The 13,705-nt window shown below is 40.0% G+C and overlaps 2 protein-coding genes across 2 annotated transcripts in view; one reads left to right on the top strand and one right to left on the bottom strand.

Moving 5' to 3' along the window:
- ret (ret proto-oncogene receptor tyrosine kinase) overlaps window positions 1-6,535 on the bottom strand; it is a 54,280-nt gene extending 47,745 nt beyond the window's left edge. Inside the window, exons 1-4 of the mRNA XM_061836782.1 lie at window positions 6,449-6,535; window positions 5,992-6,086; window positions 4,918-5,039; window positions 3,125-3,243 (exon numbers count right to left, since the gene is read on the bottom strand). Coding sequence (XP_061692766.1) covers window positions 3,125-3,243; window positions 4,918-5,039; window positions 5,992-6,086; window positions 6,449-6,530 — 418 coding nt within the window. The 5' untranslated portion in view covers window positions 6,531-6,535. The remainder of the gene's footprint in view (window positions 1-3,124; window positions 3,244-4,917; window positions 5,040-5,991; window positions 6,087-6,448) is intronic.
- Window positions 6,536-7,883: 1,348 nt separating this feature from the next.
- On the top strand, window positions 7,884-12,165 carry pcbd1 (pterin-4 alpha-carbinolamine dehydratase/dimerization cofactor of hepatocyte nuclear factor 1 alpha). The gene is made up of 4 exons (XM_061836734.1): window positions 7,884-8,038; window positions 8,568-8,699; window positions 8,780-8,860; window positions 11,942-12,165. The coding sequence occupies exons 1-4, from the start codon at window positions 8,012-8,014 to the stop codon at window positions 12,032-12,034; spliced, it is 333 nt and encodes a 110-aa protein (XP_061692718.1). The 5' UTR covers window positions 7,884-8,011; the 3' UTR covers window positions 12,035-12,165.
- The last annotated feature ends 1,540 nt before the right edge of the window (window positions 12,166-13,705 follow it).

Below are 13,705 nucleotides of genomic sequence, written 5' to 3'. Positions count from 1 at the left end.
TTTTTGCTTGTTTTAAAGGGTTGAAATTTATGCATTTAGAAATCCAGACAACAACGCAATTATTCACCGGTAATAAAAGATCAGTTTTGCAACATGTGTTTCTTTTGTCCAACTTTGAAGTAACATTTTATGAAACATTCTATCTTCCAATGATGTTGGGCACCTGATTCTTAACACTCTGATGCTGCTCTCTCAGCATTGGATTAGCCGGACTTGTTGGCCACCATGCAGCACTTGAAAACTGCAGAGCAGGAAGACACCATCACTAATAAGAAATGATGGATCTTCATGCCATCTACACAGCATGCGGGAGACTAAGACATCTTGGTTGAAAGAATAAGAGGAGCCATTCATGCTCACAAAAAGTGCATCACATGAACTAAGATGTTTGTCTGAAGGCTTCCATGACCGTCTACTGCACAATTGGCTCTGCTAACATTTGTATCAATCTTTCTATTAGTGTCTCCACAGCTTGATGACTTGAGGCTCTGGGAAATTTTACCAGGCAGGACGCTGTCAATTTGGTCGAGCCAAACAATGTAGTGGAACCGTTGGATCAAGATGGTGCCCTAGTTGTCGAAAGTATGGAAACAGTTGCAAGACTTTCAAATACATAGCACATTTGCCATTTTAAAAAGTGTGAAAGACGTATTTGACTTACATGATCAAGCGAGTACTGGGGATTTCGGCAACAGGCGTTTTTTATCAATTTCGACGTGCGACACTTTCTGTAAAAGACACACCAAAATCAAAGCAAAAATTATTGTTGACTGTAATAGGTGAATACAAGAGAATGCACACGGAAGATTAAAAGGTACGTGGATACCTGTTTACGTAGGGTGCAACAACAAATAAGAGAGCAGTTATAGCCAGGATGAGAGCTGCCACCAAAATAGCTAGAAAACACAAGATAGAAAAGACACACTGGGTTAGATCATCAACACAGCCCGAATATTAGAGAACTCCAGTGTGGATGCAAACTACAAGTTCAGTGATTGATGGGTGGGAGCCAAAATACAAATCCATTTGCTTGATTTGACTTCATAAAAAGAGTGGTGGCTGAATGACCACGGTAAAATGTCGGTCCCAAGGTGAGCCCGACCTCTGATCTAGCGTCATATCTGGTACAAACAGTTCAATGTTACTAATTCCCCAGAGTTCAAAGTCTGCCAATCAGTGCCGAAGGTGATTGTTGAAGTAAACCTAATGAACCTAATTCTTGGGCGATCCATCGCTGAGCCATCACATTCCATGGGTAATGTAACCCGAGAGAGACATACAAAAAGAATACGTACACACAAACAAAGGAGATATACGATGAACAGTTTAGTTAGAAATATTATACACAAAATAAATCATTAAATAGGTTATTGGCCATGTATGATGGCCACTTGCACAATCTAATGAAAGTTGCAGTTATACAAATAGTCACAACAGCCAACCTTAGAACTCCAAAGCGACTTTCTAACCACTTTTTGCGCCATGCCACCAATGATAAACATATTGCTAAATGAATATCTGTCTGAAAGTGTCAATAAAAACCTTTGTCCCTGTTAGGAATTTATATTTATAGATCCTTAACTGGCATCAGGACTATGAAGGAAAATTTCACATTAAATTGTCCCTAGAGCCAAAATGTTCAAGTGTACCCCGTATCAAACAGTAAACGGTAAAACAAAAGTGCAATGTTGAGTATATGTAATCCCATTCAAAAATAAATCAAATTAAAAAAATAAATCATCATCAACAGCAATATTCATATGGCAGTGACGTATTTTACAGCTGTGAAGCAGTCTATAAAAGTAGAACAAACAGGTTCAGGAGATATGAGCAAGCGATGCCAAAGCGGGCCAGAAAAGGAGGCAATGGATGATGTGTTTGCTTTTTTCGTGGAAGAACAAATAAGAAGCCATTTGAACCTGAGCCAATAGCCACACTGACAGTCTCTCTGAACACGGAGTGGTCACTCCATCGCCTCTGGAAAGTCATGGCATCCTTGGTGTGTCCTCATAAAAAAAAAAAAAAAAAACCACCATAAAGCTCTCAGCGCATGATGTGAAACACACTTTCCAGTGGTTGGGCTCGCTCTATTACCGTCAAGATGAATGCAAGATGAATAGAGGCACTTTGAAACAACTAGATTAAGTTCATCAATACATTTGCGTAAGCCCGACACTCAAAAGGGATGGGTATTTAACTTGATGTTGCGGTTTGGGCGCAGTCATGGCACTAACATTAGGTGAAACCGTGCAGATGCATCGTCGGAGGAAGACCACACCTAACAAATGAGCTCACAATGTGGCCAATCAATGGGATACGCGGAGCTAAACTTGAACATTCCCGAGCACGGTTTCAGCTGCTGACCAGACCATTATTTAAGATGAACATACCCTGTGGGGAGTTTGTATAATCACCAGTGTGTGTAGCTAATGGAAGCTCATCATACTGTGAGGGGTGCAGTTCCACTAATCGTATATCTGTTCGGATAATGGCTCACCGGCCTTAAAAGTCGGATCCACAACATAATCTGCAATATTGTTAAGTAGGGTGTACATTATGGACAGAGACGCTTTCAAAATCCCATTATGCCCTAATCCTTCCAGCCTCCCTAATGTATTACCCGCAGCCCTGTACGCACAGGTCCGGGCCTTCAAAACAGTCGGAAAAGCTTTTCTTTTTATCCCTTTTTTCAGAAAGCATGTCTCGTGTGATCAATACACAGAATATCCCAAGGGATGAAGGAAAATGCTGTCCACTAAATGCAAACAAAATAAGTGATGCACCTGCATGCTGACTTCATGAATAAGAAAGTGGATCAAAGGCAACTAGGTTTCCTTCCAGCCGCAGATATCTATTTGCACAGAACGAAAATATAGCAGCATCATTTTTGTTTTTGCTCCCATTTTTCATGAGCTGAACTCCAAGATCTAAGACTATTCTTTAGTTACAAAAAAGGTCTATGCAGGTTAACACAAACGTGAGTGAACCCTTTAATCCTTGGCTGAGATCAGAAAGCCAGTCAGTGTCTGGTGTGGCCACCAAATGTTTCGTTTCTGTTTTTCCTTTGTATGACGACTGTCACCATTGAAGAAATTCTTCTTCAGCAGTGTTGTCGGACACTTACGCAGGTAGGAATTGTGAGGTTTTCTTTCCACAGCATGAAGGCAGGTGGTGTTGCTGGCATTGTCTGACTTTAGAATCCAAACCAAATAGTGACCGCCCTCCTCATATGTCTGATTCCATCTGCATTCAACAGATTAATAGTGATCATACAGTATGCATAGGAGTTACATATCATGATATCCTCAATGGCAGAAATTGGCATGTGTGATGTGTAAGACCTTACAGAGCAGGAGAACCCCCTACCCGCCCACCCCTCCCAAAAAAAAAAAAAAAAAAAAAAATTCTGGTTATTTCTGGCCTTTCTTTGTGGAGTTGTCGCACTCTGAGACTCTGTTTTTACGTGGGTTTACTCCAGGTTTCTACCACATTTTAAAAACAAGCATGCTCGGTTCAGTGAAGACTAAATTGTCCAATTGTGGGAATGTGAGTGTAAAAATTTATGTCTTTACATGTCTGATAATTGGCTGGTGACCAGTCCAGGGGATACCGGGCCTCAGACCCAAAGTCAGCTGGGTTAGGCTCCAGCTCAAATGATATCCCAATGAGGACAAGTGGTATGAAATATGGACGGACCTCCACTTTTGCTATTACAGAGTCTCTTTCATTTTTTCTCTCTTTCTTTTTAAAGCGTGTTGCATCCATCCATCCATTTTTGCCGCTTATCCTCACAAGGGTCGCGGGAGTGCTGAAGCCTATTCCAGCTGTCAACAGGCAGGAGGTGGGGTACACCCTGAACTGGTTGCCAGCCAATCCCAGGGGACATGGGGACAGACAACAGCCGAACTCACAATCACACCTAGGGTCAATTTAGAGTGTCCAATTAATGTTGCATGTTTTTGGGATGTGGGATGAAACCGGAGTGCCCGGAGGAAATCCATGCAGGCACGGGGAGAACATGCAAACTCCACACAGGCGGGGCCGAGATTTGAACCCCGGTCCTCAGAACTGTGAGGCCAACCCTCTACAGCTGCACCACCATTCAATCTAGAAAATTACTAGGTTAACTCTGCATCGTTCCTTTTTTTTTCCTGGTTATGAACAACTGGGCCTTTCGATGAACCTCCTTGATGAACACTAGTGAAGCCCTGGATTGCCATCTAGGGGTCATCCCTCCGAAGTGCAACCATTCGTCCCCTCACTGTAAGTCCAATTTCCAGACCCCGAATAACGTACATTGCGTGCTCACATTGATCCACCGTTGGAATGACATACTAGCTATCACTTGGAGTGTTTTTTCAAACGAGAAAGGAAATCAATAACAGCAAAGTCTGGTTATAGACCTCATGATTGACGAGGTGAAGCCCATCTCCAGGCCTCAAAGAGAGAGCGCTTTAAATGTGACACTTGACCCTTGAGCACTGTGTTTTCAGGTGACCTCCTCAGAGAAAGCACCGCTGACTTCTTGTCAGACCTGACCGTTTATTTATTTCAGCCGTCGTCTCTATTTTAGCCTCTGCTCTGGGGTTTGATCAGGACTTAGGGCTCTGTAGCTTTAATGATCCTTTTCCGTCAATACTGAAATGTCAGGTCTTATTAACCCCAAAAAGGCTCCTGATCAATATCTACTGAGGTAGTGGTTTCAGCGAAAGCATCATTCAGCTGCAGAAAGACAGTCAGAAATACTCCCCCAGCATTGTAAATAATCTATCTGACCTGTGATGCAATCATGGGATGCCAGTTGGCTAGATTGTGTCGGGAGACATTGCAAACACCTCAAAACGACAAACATATCAGTTTTCTTCAGATTGTTTTGAAATGAGTGATGCTCCCTTGATTACAAATGAAACTTTTTACCTGCAAAGAATTGCATTCTTCTCTTTCGACTCCACTTGCATACTCAACGTGAATTTGGTGCTGATGACTGTAGACGCGTTGCTGTAGCTGCCTTTCACACGGACCAACCTCTGGTACACACACTGAAAAAAAATGAAAGTACAAATGCTAAAATTAAACACAGGATATAAAATGCCAACCCGCTCCACCACCAATCTGAAACAAAACACAAGAAAGGTCAAAATGTTTTTGGACATTATTTTAAGCAATAGTCCTCAGGTTAAAGATCAATAGAGTTGAGAATCAGAACATAGAAAATTTCCAACAACACTCTGCATACACAGTAAACTGACCAAAGATGACAATTTTTTTGATCGAAAGATGTTCCATTCATGCAAGTGCAACCAATTATATGAAGATGGGATTAGGAGAGATATATTGTTTTAGTATTTTCTGGAGAGAGACACAGTTTGGTTCCTGAACCTGGCTGAAGAGATCTTGGGTCATATAAAATGCAAGTCCATGTGAACCAAAATATAGTGAAGGCCAAAATGATTCATAAACTGGTCAAATTTTCTGTCTGAGTGATTCTTTCATTTGGTGGACGGGTACTTTACAGGACAGAATTCTCCTGTTTAGGTATCTAGCCAGAAAAAGATGCTGTATCAACAATTACACACACACTTTAACTAACAATTCAGCTGGTCGTACATGGTTACTTTAATTAATTATGCAATATAAAATGGATTATTACCGTGTTATAACACATAGCATGGTGTACAAATGTTTTTATTAAACAGTATGATTTATTCTATACTTGAATGACATTGTCATCATTATATTGTTCATCGTTAGGAATAGTACATACATACAAAGAATTACATAAAATACAAATAAATAAATAAATAAAGCATAACCATCCTGGCAGGGATAATGAACTGTCATCATGTTTTTGCAAACAAATACAAACATTTTGGTTGAAAGGTAATGGAGACACTGGTTGAACAAAAAACCTAAAAATCTACCTTATTCCTTCACCAAGACCATAAAAAACATAATTGATTATTAACAAAGCAATTTAGCGGGGATGTTTACCTTGTAGCAATAATCTGAAGTGTACAAGACTTCCACTTCGAGGGGGAGCTGGTTATGAAATATTAACAAAGCTTGGTCCATTTTCAGAGTGGGCGCTGCAGAGACAAATAACACTGATTTACAACCTGCTCGTGACACTTTATGCTCATCATAAATATATGACATCAGATCTTCTTCAAGATCATGATCACCACTCCTCTACTACATTGTAATGCTGTACTACAGTATTGTGTTATCGCTTAAAACAGTACAACTTCCACCAAAGCTAAGAAGAATATAATCAAAAGAACCTACAGTTATGGAAGAGAATACACTACAGAACAATGTTTTGGTTTTCTTGACACAGGAAAGCTGTTCCGTACATTATTTTAAAGTGAATGGAATAACACAGCAAGTATGGTGCACAGCTTGTTTACTGAGGCCTGCAAGAGCAGTCATCGAGGAAGACTGGACTCACCCGATACGACGTGAGCTCCACAGCCAGTGGCGAAAAGAACAAATAAAGTCACAAATGCTCGCTTGAGTGTCGTCCGCTTCATGTCGCCACTTGAAGTGCTCATCTTTATAACTCCGATATAAAAAATGGTCAAAGGGCGACTTGCGTATGAGGTTTGCAACACCTGTCAAATGGTTGGTGATGTTTGGAATTCACGCTAACCACAATTTGGAACAAAACCTAAATCAATGGGTGGACTGAATAAGATTTTACTATTTTTTAATGTACTACTGCTCTGTTTTCAGTTACAATCCATTTAACAGTTTAGGTTTATGATTGTGGTTGCACCATTTAAAGTCATCCAGTCATTTATATTTGAAATGATTTTCTAAAAGGACTGGAAATCTGTAAGAGACCTCTCAGCTTCATTTTCTCCTTAAACTGTTTTTAAATTGGGCAAAACAAACAAGTCAGTGCATCTGATTACCCCCAAATAAAGTTCAGATGCTTTAACGGCTTTTCCTTTTTTTCTCTCTTCATTTTTGCAAAAAAAAATAAAAATAAAACATCCATCAGACAGACATTAAAAAGGTCCACTTATTCAACCTCAAAATCCTCAGAGGGATTAAAAAAAAAAATCCTGGGAGACAAAATTGTAGGCATGAAAGGAAGCTCAAAAATGAAAACGGACACCATCTTAAAATTCTGTTTCTGGTAAAATTGACTCTTAAACAAAAAAGATCTCAGACAGAAAACACTGCTCCAAATCTGTGTAATGGTAATTTGAGGATGAGGGGTTTTGGTGTAGACGAGAACATTTTGATTGGTTCGAGCTGTTTTTTTGGTGTTTTTGCTCCTGATGTGATTGAGTATCTGTAGAAGTATAAGTTTTTGGACCGTGTCAGAGCTTTTTTCGTGGTTTATTTATAGATTTTTTGGGGGGGCACATGTGTGAGGTAAATGCTATTTATGGCCTATAAGATCCCTCATAAACAGGTGCATCATACTGCGTTGTTTCTAATATTTTGAATCTCTGACTGACTATTAGAATACAGTACTAGAAACAACTTTTGCTAGGATGGTAGTTTTATAGCACTGCAAACTAAATTACATCCTCTGAGGAAAAGTTCTCATTTCCAGATCCAGTGGAGCATTAAAAGCCAGCCACTTGTCACGTCCTGTGCCTTGTTGCATTGCGTGAAGCGCGTCCTTTTCCTGAGCAGTCATTGTGACAGATGAGTTCATGAGGGGCTCCTCAAAGGAGCAGCTCATTGACCTTTGACATTACCCCACCCCCACCCCGCCAAGGAGCAGCGTGGCCATTTGTTGCACAGAGTGCCTTATGCTCAGTCAACTGTCACATGGAAGTTCAACAATATGTCTAATAAATGCATGACAATAGACTGGTCTTATTTTTGCACAGAGGTAGCCTTCAGCAGTGCCTGGGTGATAATTTAAACCACTGTGAATGGATGGATTTATACTCAGGCTTCTACCAGGGCAGCTAAAAATGAGGACTTCGTGTGTAGCTAAAGTGTTGATTCGTTGCAGTTGCTGTCAGAGCGCAGGAAGAAGCTTGCGTGCATGAAAGAAACCTACTCTGCAAACATGGTGAGTGCACAACCGCTAATACACAACGATTGGAACCTTTAGATGTACATCTATGTATGACGCTATGCATGTATGACGCTGGTGTGTGACTTAAGTAGCGGAAGTAGCTTCAGTCTTTGCTTATTGTCTCTTTTCTGCTGCCAAGGATCAGCAGATTCGCGTTGCCATGATACCTGTTGATGTCATTGCTCTCTTGTAGGCTCTCACGTGTTCTCCTCACGAGCAGCCTTTTTTTAAAAGGCCCCTCGTTTGCAAAAACACATTACAGACGTCGGGAAATATGTGACATAAATTAGCATCCTCTGAGTGATTCATGTGATTCCGCATCATGTGCCCAGTGAACAGAGGGAGAGCAAATAATCCCCCTTGTGCTCCCCTCTCATGACTACCAGTTACACATACCTTTGTACCAGCCTATTTTAAAGCAAAGAATGCAACTTCTCATTGTTTCCAGATGGGATTCCTGCGTAGCCAATCAGAATTTCTGCTGGTGTAACTGCCCCTCTCTCTCCCTATCGTGTCAATTCAGGCTGCTAAAATCCAAAGTTTGACCGAAGAGGAGAGGGCTCACCTTCTCCCACTGCTGCAGAGCGCCCAATGGGTGGAGGTGGTGGGGCGGGACGCCATCTACAAAGAGTTTCTTTTTAAAGATTTCAACCAGGTTTTTTATGCATCATGCATAGAAACATGTTGTACACAGTCAATAAGCAAGATGATTAAAATCAGTTTTCCCTCACCGAGGCCTTTGGCTTCATGTCCAGAGTTGCACTTCAAGCGGAGAAGATGGACCATCATCCCGAGTGGTTCAATGTTTACAATAAGGTACAGTGTACCCCCACATATTTGCAGTCCAACACTTGCAAGTTGTCATATTTGAATAATTTGATTAAATCTTTACTGGGACAACATGGTATGCTGTGAGTTCAAAGCGTAATTCAGACAGTGCTTTGCTGCCATCTTGTGGGTGAGTTGATGGGTGTAACTTAGAAGTAGTGCTTTGCAGCCGTGTTTTGGTATCTATAGGAAATTATTGCTTTTTAGGGGGCCCTCAACTACCCACTTTGCTATTGCTGCCAGGGCTCCGTCCCTATACAACACAGGTGTCAAACTCAAGGCCCGGGGGCCAGATCTGGCCCACAACATGATTTTATATGACCCGCGAAGCCGAATCTAGACTATTTCCATGATTCATGTAAAAATCTGTACCAAAATTTCAAATTATGTATCCATCCATCCATCCATCCATCCATTTTCTTTGTCACTTATCCTCATGTTGGTCGCGGGGAGTGCTGGAGCCTATCCCACCTGTCAACGGGCAGGAGGCGTGTACACCCTGAACTGGTTGTTATATATTATAATAAATGATAAAGTTGAGATATTACAAGCATTTTTGTTCCCAAACATGAATAGTTAATAATACACATTACCCATGATTTCTGATTCCAAAACTAGTTCATAAATTGATCTGTATATGATGAGACGATTCAATATTTTTGTTTCACAGCCATAACGGCCCTCTGAAAACTGGAACTATAATATGGCCTGTGAGAAAAATGAGTTTGACACCCCTGCTATACAACACGGATTGCAGGGGAACACAATATACAGCAAGTCACCAAACTTTGTGAAAGAGCTATTTTTAAATTTCCTTTAATTATGTTGTTAATAATCATGTTCATCATGTGAAAACACTGATCACACAATGTGTTCTCACAGTTAATATCCGTCCATCCATCCATCTTCTACACCACTTATCCTCACTGGAGTCACAGGCGTGCTGGAGCCAATATCAGCTATGTTTGAGCAGTAGGCCCACAATGAACATAATATAAACAGTGATGAAAGTCCTCCGGATTTTCTCGTAATTCCAGATTTTCAAATTTTCGTGAAAATTCTGAGGTAAAATTGCCTAAAATTAATCCGGATATTAGTTGACAACATTGAACGAACGCACGTTTTGAGTTTGTTGTTTTGCTTTCACGGGCATAGCCATGTTGAGGTAGTAGTACTAGTTACTAGTACAGTTATGACCTTGCCATACTGTAAGTCGGAGATTTCAAAATTTCAGCGAGATCGGAAGCCACGAAGGGTGGACGTGTGCACACAAAAGGCAGATTAATCATTGAATGTCGAGTATTTGAATAGCGTTTTGTGTAAACTAATTCATGCGTGATCGGCCAGGTACGGCCCCAGCGCAATGTTCAAACAGGTAGGACAGGCAAGCTGACATACGTGCAAAAGACGCGAGTGTTAGGAATGGAGATGAAGATTTTTTTGTCCGACTACATTAGAAAGGTCGACAAACCTGGTAAGTCAGTTAAAATCACATGTATGTGTGTGTGTGTGTGTATATATATATATATATATATATATATAAAAGATGCAACTCATTATACTTTTAGAGTTACTAGATCTATATCTAAGATGGTGAGCAATCTGGTTGAGTGTATCAGTACAATGCGACGTAACAAGTTTGAGACTTAAACGTTAATAGTAATTACTACAGATCAATTTCTTTAACGTGTTGCTGTACGTTGTAAAAGTTATATGATATATTTTCATGTATATTCTATATAATGTGGGGAAAAGGACAATTTTAGATGTCTTTTTACTGAATAGTTCACTTAACTTACTCAATAAATTCATTTGTCTTGAGATAAGATGGCATATTTTAATGACAAATGTGATTTTGTGCTATCCAGTGATAGGGGGATGGGAGACAAAAAAACATCTGGTCTTGGCCCTTGGGGAACTTCTGCCCAATTTTTTTTTTGGTCAGGACTTGGGAATTTTACTTTCAACATTTGTCTGAATTTTGTTCACAGACGCCTCTAGCAGGACTTCACACCTTCGGTGCTCGCATTTGTATTTTGGAAGTCCACTAAATCTATGCGATTGTTTGCATTTTCAAATGATAACTTCTACAACATCCTACAGTTTATTTATTTATTTTTTTTTTAAGTGATCCTCACGTGGTCCTTTAGGGCTATCTAGAGCCCCTAGGCACCATATTGCTGACGCCTGGTATACACAATGCAGGTCGGATGCAATTTGGGGCTGGAGGGGGGGGGGGTAGACGACATCCAAACATGTTTTTATACAGCACTTCTCCGTCCCTACTAAGATTGTGGCTAAACTGGAGCCGAACCAAGCTACCGGACTGTGCAATAAGCAGGGTCCAGCTTGGACTGGTTTCCTGACACTTGCAAATAGCGTATAGAGAGACAAGCATTCACGCTCACATTTTTCAAATATGTTTTGTGTAAAGGTAGTTAATTGGAAATATTTTACCTAGATCCATACAGAATAAAAACACTATTATTAACCCACAAGGCAAACAAGAAAGGGTAAATTTAGGAATTAATATAGGCAACACAGAGTGTTTATAACATTTGCCTCACTGTTCCAGGACCTTTCTTATGTAGTCTGTGTGTTGTCATACTCCATGTTTTCTTAAGAGTACTCAGGCTTCTTCCCGTGATCGCAAAAACATGCAAGGTTTACTTAAGACTACTGTAAACGGCTCGTAGGTGTGAATGGGTGCCTGTATATGTACACTGTAATTGGCTAATTACCACTTCAGGGTCAAAGTCACATGACCCCAAAAAGAATACAGAAAGTGGTGTCGATAATGGACAGGTGGATAAGAATTGTTTTACCCAAAGCGGCGCATTAATATCACATTTTAGTATGTGTAGATGTCTTAATAAATATACTGTATCACACGTCTGTAATTTTTGCACAAGAATTGGAATTTTGAGACATTTTATGGGATGAATGGACAAATATTAACTTTCTTAAAACTTATTGTACATACGTGAGAAATGTTTCATTTGACATTTTCATGTATCCCTTTGCGAGTTATGTTAGTGACACAATTGTCCCTGTATTGTGACCACCCAGGTGCAGATCACACTGAGCACACACGACTGTGGGGGGCTCTCCCAGCGCGACATCACTTTGGCCACCTTCATTGACCAAGCCTCTCTGATGTAACCAAAAGATGGAGAACCCCGACATAATGTTAATTTTACTGTTATCTCTACACTGCGTGCCTAAAATACCCAGAGTGACATTCTGCGGTACTTCCAATTGTGTTGCATAATGCTGTGGTGTGTAGTGTCAGTGTGTGCTTATGCAGCTGTCTGTTGGTGTTTTGCACACATTGAGGTAGCTTATAGGAATTGTCATTGTGGAATGTTAATCTTTCAGGAATTATTTTCGTATACATTTGAAGTCAGTTGTTTGCATGCACCGTGGGGAAAAACATCTAATTTTTTCTCTCACTGTCTGAAGTCAAATCAGACTAAACCTCTCCTGTTTCAGATCAGTCAGCATCACCAACATTTTAAAATTTTAATACCACACTCATGAGAGAATTCTCAAAGAAATTAATTATTGTGGCATTTAATTAATTTTGGTGATCCTGACGGACATGAAACAGGAGAGATTTGGTCTGATTTGACTTCAGACAGTGAGACAAAACAAGTAAATGTGTTTTTGGACTGGATGTAAACTTCTGGCTTCAACTGTGTGTGTGTATATAATTTCAAGATTTTAGCTCACAAAAATAGAAAAACCACCTAATTGAAGGTATTAGAAGAAAACCAAATTCACCACAAATGTTCCCTTATAATTCATTAACTAGTAGTGTACTGGTGAGGAAAACATCTGGATATAGTGTAATTTTTTGGGGCTACAAACACTAGTATTGTTTACAACTGTCACTACAAAACTTTTCTTGTACTAAAATACTTTATTGCAAAACTTTCATCCCTTCTTGTTTTAACAAAGATGGCACCCCAGCCCCAGCAAAAACAAAAAACACAGCATATGTATTTTATTGAAAACATACAGTAAGTAATTTTCAAAACTAAATAGTTCATTAATGCTGGTAAATTTTGATTTCCCGATCGTGGCAACCATGGGGGCTTTTTGATGGAAGTCTGATGAATACCACAAGTAGACAGCAGATTTTAAGGATATTGTCTCAGTGTAGACAAACTTCAGACCTTCGACAAGATTGAGGAAAATCTGTGTGTGACAATTTGAGGCGTTGAAAGGCTGACTACAGTGTCCACCCCCGATATGCGCATTGGACCCGAATGACTTCTGATACATAACTGAATCCCTGAGGATGTCAAAGGAAATAAAAGCAGTATGAACCTCTGATGGCGCAGAGTTAAATGGTCATTATAAACATTCATTCATTAAAAAAAAAAAGACATTACAACATACACTAAGTCACTCAGAGCACTGCCTCCCCCCCAAACTGGACAGACAGACTTGCATGATTCAATTGGGAATATTCAGCCTTGGAAGATATATTGATGGGGGAGCACTGTTGCTATCAGTTTTTGAATCAGGAACTCTGAATTGGAATTAAAATTAAAACCCTGATAGGAGTGCAGCTCAGGCTTGTAAAAACATTCATATTACCATCTTTTGAAAACGACTCATTTGTAAAAATACAAACGCCCACTAGCCTGCTAAGCTATCAATAAATGATTACATTTTGATAACCATTATGACATACCACCCCCTTTCTATCATTTAATGAAAAAAATGGTATTGCACAAAGAAACAATGCCATGAATATAAAACATGGTCCTTTGAATGCAGAAGTGAAATTGTGCCATCTTGTCAATCAATAGTCTCAATCATGGT

This window comes from Syngnathoides biaculeatus, chromosome 12 (assembly GCF_019802595.1).
Source record: "Syngnathoides biaculeatus isolate LvHL_M chromosome 12, ASM1980259v1, whole genome shotgun sequence".
Lineage (NCBI taxonomy): Eukaryota > Metazoa > Chordata > Actinopteri > Syngnathiformes > Syngnathidae > Syngnathoides > Syngnathoides biaculeatus.
Note: the sequence above shows the minus strand (reverse complement) of the source record. Positions and strands in the feature narration are given on the sequence as shown.

Bases quoted from the DNA above. Each gene is read 5' to 3' on its own strand.
- pcbd1 (XM_061836734.1), top strand. From the start codon at position 8,012: ATGAAAGAAACCTACTCTGCAAACATG. The intron at 8,039-8,567 runs GTGAGTGCACAA...GTGTCAATTCAG, and splicing joins AAACCTACTCTGCAAACATG to GCTGCTAAAATCCAAAGTTT. The intron at 8,700-8,779 runs GTTTTTTATGCA...TCCCTCACCGAG, and splicing joins TTTTTAAAGATTTCAACCAG to GCCTTTGGCTTCATGTCCAG.